This window comes from Pyxicephalus adspersus, chromosome 12 (assembly GCF_032062135.1).
Source record: "Pyxicephalus adspersus chromosome 12, UCB_Pads_2.0, whole genome shotgun sequence".
Lineage (NCBI taxonomy): Eukaryota > Metazoa > Chordata > Amphibia > Anura > Pyxicephalidae > Pyxicephalus > Pyxicephalus adspersus.
The window spans coordinates 130,202-140,108 of record NC_092869.1 but is presented as its reverse complement, the minus strand read 5'-3'; the positions used below and the strand labels follow the sequence as shown (position 1 = coordinate 140,108).

At 48.0% G+C, this 9,907-nt stretch overlaps 2 protein-coding genes across 2 annotated transcripts in view; one reads left to right on the top strand and one right to left on the bottom strand.

Moving 5' to 3' along the window:
- KCNJ9 (potassium inwardly rectifying channel subfamily J member 9) overlaps window positions 1-2,051 on the bottom strand; it is a gene marked incomplete at its 5' end in the record, with an annotated part of 3,605 nt that extends 1,554 nt beyond the window's left edge. The window contains 1 exon segment of the mRNA XM_072427573.1: window positions 1,110-2,051. Within this exon segment, the coding sequence (XP_072283674.1) occupies window positions 1,110-2,014 (905 nt within the window).
- Window positions 2,052-6,255: 4,204 nt separating this feature from the next.
- KCNJ10 (potassium inwardly rectifying channel subfamily J member 10) overlaps window positions 6,256-9,907 on the top strand; it is a 10,108-nt gene continuing 6,456 nt past the window's right edge. Inside the window, exon 1 of the mRNA XM_072428027.1 lies at window positions 6,256-6,356. The gene's annotated coding sequence lies outside the window, so the exon portion shown is untranslated. The remainder of the gene's footprint in view (window positions 6,357-9,907) is intronic.

Sequence of the window (9,907 nt, the reverse complement as noted above, 5' to 3'; positions counted from 1 at the left end):
CGTTTATATATTTATACAGGGTGATCATATCCCCCCTTATACGTCTCCCCTAAACGTATTCCCCCTGGACAGTATGAATCATGCATGTTGTTAGCGCCCAAGTGCATACCTTTGCATTACTTTAATATGACATTGTAACGTATTGTATGACTTTGTATCACATTGTATGACGGAGCGATCATGTTATATGGCATTGTCGTATATTGTATGTTTGTATCACGTTTTATGACGGTGTATCACATTGTATCACGTTAACACATTGTATGACGGAGCGATCATGTTATATGGCATTGTCGTATATTGTATCTTTGTATCACGTTTTATGACGGTGTATCACATTGTATCACACTGTATGACATGAATTCCTGTAATAAACTGGTCATTTCTACTTTTCTCTGTCTACATGTAATATGTCATATCTACCAGACTATATAATGCAAAGTGCAGCTCCCAGCACCCTCCGGACAAAAGCAACACCTGCTGGGAACCTTTTTTTTTTTTTTTTTTTATTAAGCTGAGACTCACCTGAAGTATGCAAATATATTAATGTCATTCAAATGTAAAACCAACACCTTTGTCCCACACTAAAGCCACCAAGCAGCCACAGCTGATACGACCGCCAAGTCCTCCAGTCTGGGGCCTCTAATAAAAATTGTGGAGTCCATGGAATGCCCCAGTATCAGAGAAATCTAGGTCTGGTGAAGGAAATGAGAAGGCTGCCATTACTGACCCCTCCTTCTGATCATCATGCTGATCCACTGGCTTCCATTAGGGATAAGTATGCAGAACAGAAGCTCCTCTCCCAGCCATCTCCTCCCATCTTCTTCTACAACACAATGGCCAAACTCTTCTGGGACAAAGGACCTGGAAATACCTGTATATTGTTAGCAATTTATGGATGGGGATTCATAAATTACTAACAATATTGAGATATTTTTGGGGGTCACCCTTGTCCAGGCTCTAATGGGTGAGAAGCCTCTTTGAGTCAGGCCAGGGGGCATTGAGGGCCACACAAAGCTCCTACATTACCCACATCCACAACTATTCAAACATGGCTGCCACCTCTGCCTTCCTTCCCATAATCCTCCTCCCAATAAATCTTTTACCTACCAGTGGCTTCCACCATTCCCTCCAGGATCACCACAATCTCAAACTCATCCTTCTCCAGCTGCCTCTTGGACACTTCCCAGAACGGGCTGTGCTCATTGATTTCATGGCTAATAATTAATGGCGACACCAAGAAAAGCCGGTCATCTCCAGTCTCAAATCCAACATTGATGTCCGTCTGATTGAGTGGGATGAATTCTCCCTCTTGCGTCTGTTTGGATTTGATAAGTTTGGCTCTAATGGAAGCCTCTACAATGTGTGACTGGCGCAGATCTCCAACACGAAACATGAGACAGAGTTTATCATCCCGCAGCGATATCACGGCATGGGAAGAGAAGACCAGCGTCTCGGCCCTTTTGTTAGGTTGGGAGATTTTGACAAACATGCAGCCCACCATGAAAGCGTTGACCATAGAACCCAAGATGGCTTGAAGGAGGAGCAGGATGATCCCTTCTGGGCATTTGTCCGTGATGACCCGATGGCCATAGCCAATGGTTGTTTCTGTTTCAATGGAGAAGAGGAATGCAGAGACAAAGCCATTAAGGTTCTTAATACATGGTGTCCAGCCTGGGTCCTCCAGGTGCTCCAGGTCCCCCCGACAATATGCGATAAACCACCAGATGACCCCAAAGAACAGCCAGGTAATGGCGTAGGCCAGGATGAAGACCAGGAGGCTCACTCTCCACTTCAGGTCCACCAAGGTGGTGAAGATATCAGTAAGATATCGATAGGTCTCTCTGACATTTCCATGCTGTACATTGCAGCGCCCATCTTTTTCCACATACCGCTGCCGGCGCCTCAATTTCTTGTCCGCCTTTTCCAACTTTTCAGCCAGTTTGGATGCATGGGAGAAACTGGGTTTGGTGGAACCGGGGACTGTAGTGAAGGCATTGTTATCTTTAGCCATAGTGACTCAATCCCGTGGCAGACAAGTTCAGGGTCTGTGAAAGACAAAACCAACAATTCTGTAAGAGGAGCATGAGGAGGCACTGCAGACACTGACGGATCCTGTGCAACGTGTGTAACCTATAGCAACCTCCATGAATGACCAACAGAGAACCTTCCCAACACATCCATTCATACACAGCTAGACAAAAACATTGTCATTGATGCTTTCTATTCCCATTTACCACCCTCAGCTATTATCTATATGTGCCCTCCACTGCCAATTTTCCTGATGCTCACCACATCCCCCCCCCCCCCCCCCCCCAATCCTATGGGTGCTTTCCATCCCCACCATTTCTATGGATACTCTCTACACCCCCTACTACTCCCATATGTGTTCTCTACCCCCCCTCACCAATCCTATGGGTGCTTTCCATCCCCACCATTTCTATGGATACCCTCTACACCCCCTACTACTCCCATATGTGTTCTCACCTATCCTATGGGTGCTTTCCATCCCCACCATTCCTATGGATGCCCTTTACACCCCCCTACTACTCCCATATGTGTTCTCTCCCCCTCACCAATCCCTATGGATGCCCTGTACACCCCCACACACAATTATCCCCTCCCAACTATATCCATATGTCTTCTCCACCTCCTCACTAATCCTCTGAGTGCTTCGCATCCCCCCAATCCCTATAGATCCCCCCAAATACTATCCCCCCTCCCCCACTATTCCAATATGTATTTTCCCACCCCTTCCCCCTATAAGAACCCAGGGATCAGAAGGGGTTAAGGGCACAGTGCCTCCTTCCAGCGCTCTCTGGTGACATTTACTAAAATTAATTCCGGCCTGTGGGGTAAATCTGTTCGGCAGCATTGTAGCCGCTGGGCCTGCTATTGCTGTTACCATGGCAACCACTTGTGATGTCTATGAGGACCATTCCTCTCATACATGGAGGCCAACCCTCCGCCATGGATACGGGGCCAGGCCTGGTGTCACATAAATAAAACATGGCAGGCTGTTATATAAGAAGTGACGCAGGACTGACAGGCAGATCATCATTACACAGGAGTGCAGGGAACACCGAGCGGGGCAAAATCCCCGTCAGCCATCTTGGCAGAATTCCGCCAAAACTCCCCGACATATTCATAATGGCAAGCGGAGGCCTCAACCATCACAGCAATGTGCCAGAAGCCATAAGGGTACACTGGGGTTCATTCCCCTTTATAGAACCCATGCTATGTACACGCCAAGCTTACATTCCCCCAGTGCGATGCTGCCATCTATTGGCAAATATTGTTAGCAGACAGGTTGTATTGATAATGGCAGCAGCAGAGATTTGTAGGGTTGGACTTCTCTAATGCAGTGCTTTTCAACATTTTTTGAGCCACTGCACATTTTTTACATTGAAACAATCGTGCGGCACACCACAAAAATGTTACAAAATGACACTCTGTAGCTAATTCACTAAATCACTTGTCTCTAAGAATAAACACGGCAATTAAGGTACCTGCTGCCACCCACTGGCATGGAAGAGTATTACATTACTCTGCAGTCACTACAGCAAAGACACTCGACAATGGTGATTGGATAATTTCCCACGGTAATTTGAAAATTTGGCAAAATAAATCAACATATATTGTGTGATATACATACAAATAAAGCGATATGTATTGATATATAATCCAATGATGTTATTATCTACTACTATTGATATTTTCTATCATTTTCAATATACACTCCTATACATTTGTAATGGTCACTCCTCAGCACATGCTTTATAACTTTCTTATACAAATGTACTAATAGATTCTTGTCTTTTCCGTTTACCCGCAGCTATATGTTATTTCTTATGATTATCATTGTTACTCCCTAGTCCTGTACACTTATTGTACAGCTGTACGTGTCGGAGACATATAAATATATTTATATATATTCCATCTTCTACATTTATTGGTTTTTTACTATATGTTTGTGTCATTGGATTATAAATCAAGTCTCTTCCGATAGCTGATTTGCATATTGCTTTATTTGTATATTTATCACAGAATATACGCTGAGTTATTTTGTCTTTCTCCTTTTGCACCTTAATGACCTTATCACTATTGGGGTTGGCACACAGAATATTAAACTAGGAACTTGGGGTCACACTATTTTTATCATATCATTTCCCCGGGTACCCCTGAAGATCCCTCACGGCACGCTAGTAATCACTGCTCCATATTTTTGGGGTTTAATCTTTTCACTGATATTTGGTATGCGTGTAGAAAGCAGCAAGGAATGAGCTATCCCGATAGTTGGGGACCCGTCCACCATGCATGTGCCAGGATGTATGAAGCCCATGGCACCCCCACCCAACACATGGTGCAGGACAGCCGCATGGCAGCCACAGAGGTGGATCATGAAATCCCACAATTCAGTCATCTGCCGGCCCCTAGGGAGTTCTGGTGCAGAAATAACGGCGGATTCTTCCACAACTCTTCAAACCTCTTTTCTAATGCCAGGAAACATGGCTGCAATGTACTTGGTGAGTGCTGGAGATGGGCAGGAGGTAGGTGTGTGGGCAGAATAACCGGAGTCCATGTGAACAGAAGATATTGATATCAGTTATCTGTATCTCATGTGCCGGCATTGGGGGTATGGAGGGCCCAGGGTCACCCTAGGGTCTGGTTTATATAAGGATCTCTCTAGTGGCAGATGATTGGGCCACTTATTAATGTGAGGTCATACTGCTGCCCCCTGGTGAACCTTCCTGGCATGACAGCAGAGATGGTCGGTGTCACCCGTGTCCCCCTCAATGGAGGGTACAATCTCTTTGAAGAGACGTCTTCTATCTTATTATGCATTCTGCGATGGAGTTTAATAACGACACAACTAATTAATGGCCACTTCCCTCCCCCACCGGGCACATCACAGCTTTGCCCATAAAACAATAATCTGTGTACGCCAGTTGTGGGTTTATATAGAGGAACAAAGAGTGTCTTGTACCCAACAAATGTCCCCTGTTCCTGAACTCCGCCCCAAGGGCCCACGTCTCTCGCCCTGCTGGGATTGGAGCCTTCTCTTTACAAACACTCAGTGTAGTAATACGAGTGACCATTCTAGTGCCGTGCCCACTCGTGGACTGTTACTATCAGGCTGCCCATCTCACGGAACCTTTATGGTGACGCCAGAAGTCACAGAGCCAAATGTATGACTGACAATGCCGGGGTCGGAGTGCCCCTTCCTCTACAGCCAATATTGGGCTTCTTATCTTCCAAGGGCTGCAATGCCCTCTGGGCCTTCTAACAAGCATGTACCAAGTGAAGTCAGAACTTTTATGTACAATTTCCATCTTTTAATAGCTGTGGTAAGATTGTCACAATGATTTAAGCTCCTTCTCATTGGCTGTCATGCTGATCCTCTGGCTTCAGGTTGTATTCTCACATCGGCCACCGGATCAGCACCACAGCCAAGCAGCTGGGTCAGGAACATAGACATTGTATACAATGTGCCCACCAACCACATCTCCATCACCCCCAACACTAACCTTTCCTGGCTGCTGATTGGCCACTGGTAATCTCTGCAGATTGGGATTGGACGCTTTTATAACGACCGATATTTCAGTGCAGAAATAAATCCCCCTACGGATGAAACATTTCCCCATTGCAGACCCAGAAAGGTGCTGTCAGCGCCGGGACAATGGGCTCAGTGTTCTCCATGCAGAGGGAGGGGATCACTGATTACATCCGAAACCTGAAATCCCTTCTATCTCCCCGACCTCAATTACCGGTCATTTACACCGGGATGGCATTACCCCCTGGCATGGCTTTCCCGCCTATTCCCACATAGAAGAATAGTGACAGCACAGAGCCCTTGTGTGCAAGAAAACCCGGGCCAGAGAATCAGAACCAGGCCAGGGAACCCGATCCAGAGAACAAGAACCAGGCCAGAAAACCAGACCCAGAGAATCAGAACCAGGCCGGGGAACCCGACCCAGGGAGCCGGGCCAAAGAATCAGAACCAGGCTAGAGAACCCAAATTAGAGAGCAGGGCCAGAGAATCAGAACTAGGCCAGGGAACCCGATCCAGAGAACCTGACCCAGAGAACAAGAACCAGGCCAAATAATCAGAACCAGGCTAGAGAACACAATTTAGAGAGCTGGGCCAGAGAATCAGAACCAGGCGGTTTTGCCCCCTCCTGGACTCTCCTCCAATCGCTGCGCTCGGCTCCTGTGAAATAAAACTCTTCTCATCCCGGACAGCTATGGGCAGAGAATTCGGGGGTCAGTGCGCCCCCCGCAGCCGGATCTCATAACACATCGCTATAAGAGAGCTCAGCACATTCACCCGACTGCCAGATTCATCACCTGTGGCGGTAAGAGGCATTTATGGCAGAATCTTGGGCTACATTCACCCGACTTTCACCTGTTTCCTACATGCAGGACATTCACCCAACTTTCACCTGCACACAGGACATTCACCCGACTTTCATCTGCCCCTCGCACACAGAACATTCACCTGCCCCCTGCAGACAGGACATTCACTCGACTTTCACCTGTCTCCTACATGCAGGACATTCACCTGACTTTCACCTGCACACAGGACATTCACCCGACTTCCACCTGTCACTGCACAAAGGGCATTCACCCAAGATTCCCCCAAATGTCCGACTTCTATCTTCTCAACGCACAGGACATTCACCCAGCATTCCCCCAACTGGCCCACTTCATTCTGCCCTCTGCACACAAGATATTCACATGACATTCCCTGATTCCGTTTCAACATGCTGTGAATGTTGAAATTCCTGCTAGGTGAACATATTGTTGTGGGGGAATATTGCTGCAACTAAAGCAAGAGAGGTGAAAATTGTGGTTAGATGATAGATGATAACACAACTGTGGGTGAATATTGCTGTGGGAGGTGATTGTGGCAGGTGAGGTATGGTGGTATTGGTGGTATTGAGGTATGCTGATTGGCGGATGGTGATTTGGGTATGGTGGTTGCTGATTGGTGGATGGTGGTTGGTGGATGGCGATTGGGGGATGGTGATTGGTGGATGGTGATTTCCGAAACGTGGTTGGCAGATGGCGATTGGTGGGTTGTGATTGGGGAATGGCGGTTGGCGATTGGAAGATGGTGGTTGGCCAATGTTGAATGGCGGATGGTGGTTGACGAATAGTGATTGGCAAATAGTGGTTGGAGGATGGTGATTGGCGGATGGCGATTGGGGGATGGCGATTGGAGGATGACGATTGGCAAGTGGAGGTTGGTGGGTTGTGATTGGGGGATGGCGGTTGGGATTTGGTGATTTTGGTATTGTGGTTGGCGGATAGTAATGACGTATAGTGTATAGTGGATGGTGGTTGGGGCATTGTGGTTGGCGGATGATTTGTGGATGGTGGTTGGCGGATGTTGATTGGTGGATGGCGATTGGGGGATAGTAATTGGCGGATTGTGGTTGGCTGATGGTGGTTGCTGTATGGTGATTGGTGGAGATTGATTGGCGGATGGCGATTGGAGGATTGTGATTGGCAGATGGTGGTTGGGGTATGGTGATTGGGGGATGGTGGATTGCGGATAGAGATTTGGGGATGGTGATTGGCGAATGGTGGTTGGCGGATGGAGGTTGGGGTATAGTGATTGGGGGATGGTGGTTGGCATATGGTGTTTGGTGGATGAAGGTTGGCGGATAGTATTTGGCGAATAGTGGTTGGCGGATGGTGATTGGGAGATAGTAATTGGCGGGTGGTGGTTGCCTGATGGTTGTTGATGTATGGTGATTGGTGGATTATGGTTGGCGGATGGCAATTGGAGGATGGTGATTGGCGGATGGCGGTTGGTGGATGGTGAATATAGTTGACGATTGGAGGATGACGATTGGCGGATGGCGATTGGCAGATGGTAGTTGGGGTATAATGATTGGGGGATGGTGATTGGCGTATGGTGTTTGGCGGATAGTAACTGACATATTGTGGTTGATGGATGGTGCTTGGTGGATGATGATTGGGGGATAGTAATTGGTGGACTGTGGTTGGCAGATTTTGATTGGTGGACGTTGGTTGGAGGAATGGTGATTAGCGGATTATGGTTGGTGGATGGTGGTTGGCGGATTGTGGTTGGTGGAAAACGAGTGAGTTATTGCGATTGGAGGATGGTGATTGGTAGATAGTAATTGGCGGATGGTGGTTGGGGTATAGTGATTGGACGGATGGTCATTGGGGAATGGAGATTGGAGGATAGCGGTTGGTAGATGGGAGCTGGCTTCTGCAAAATGGTGATTGGTGGATAGTGACTGGGGATAGTAATTGGCGGATGATGTTCGGAGGAATGGTGATTAGCAGAATATGGTTGGCAGATGGTGATTGGGGGATGGGGATTGGCGGATGGTGGTTGACGGATAGTGATTGGCAGATAGTGGTTGGTGAACGGTGATTGGCGGATGGTGGTTTGGGGCAAGGTGATTGGCAAATGGGGGTTGGCGGATTTTGATTGGCGAATGGCAATTGGGGGTGGGCGATTGGAGGATGATGATTGGTGTATAGTAATTGGCAGATGGTGGTTGGGGTATGGTGATTTGGGGATGGTGACTGGAGGATGGTGGTTGGTGGATGGTGATTGGGGGATGGCGATTGGGGGATGGCAATTGGAGCATGGTGATTGGAGCATGACAATTGGAAGGTGGCGGTTGGTGATTGGCGAATGGTGGTTGGCGGATGGAGGTTGGGGTATGGTGATTGGGGGATGGTGGTTGGCATATGGTGTTTGGTGGATGAAGGTTGGCAGATAGTAACTGGCGTATGGTGGCTGGCGGATGGTGATTGGGGGATAGTAATTGGCAGACTATGGTTGGCGGATGGTGGTTGGAGGAATGGTGATTAGCGAATGGTGATTGGGGGATGGTGGTTGGGGGATAGTAATTGGCAGACTATGGTTGGCAGATGGTGGTTGGAGGAATGGTGATTAGCGAATGGTGATTAGTGGTTGGGGGATGGTGATTGGCTGATTATGGTTGACGGATGGTGGTTGGCAGATGGTGGTTGGGGCATATTGATTGGCGAATGGTGGTTGGCAGATGGTGATTGGGAGATAGTAATTGGCGGATGGTGGTTGGCTGATGTTGGTTGATGTATGGTGATTGGTGGATTATGATTGGCGGATGGCGATTGGAGGATTGTGATTGGCAGATGGTGGTTGAGGTATGGTGATTGGGAGATGGTGGTTGGCAGATAGCGTTTTGGGGGATTGCGATTGGAGGATGGTGGTTGGTGATTATGGTTGGCGATTGGAGGATGACGATTGGCGGATGGTGGATGGCGATTGGCGGATGGTAGTTGGGGTATAATGATTGGGGGATGGTGGTTGGCATATGGTGTTTGGCGGATGAAGGTTGGCGGATAGTAATTGGCATATGGTGGTTGGCGGATTGTGATTGGCGGATGGTGGTTGGGGCATGGTGGTTGATGGATGCTGCTTGGAGGATGGTGATTGGGGGATAGTAATTGGCGGACTGTGGTTGGCGGATTTTAATTGGTGGACGGACGTTGGTTGGAGGAATGGTGATTAGCAGATTGTGGCTGACGGATGGTGGTTGGCGGATAGTGATTGGCGGATGGTGGTTGGCAAATGGTGATTGGCGGATGGTGGTTGGTGGATGGTAATTGGGATTAGTAATTTGCGGATGATGGTTGTCCGATCTTGATTGGAGGATGGTAGTTCATGGATGGCGATTGGTAGATGGTAGCTCATGGATAGTGATTGGCAGATGGTGGTTGGTGAATTGTGATTGGGCGATGGCAATTTGAGGATGGCGGTTGGAGGATGGTAATTGGTGGATGGTGATTGGCAGATGTTGGTTGGCGAATGGTAGTTGGCTGATGGTGGTTGGAGGATGGGGATTGGCAGTTGGCAATTGGCAGATGGGGATTG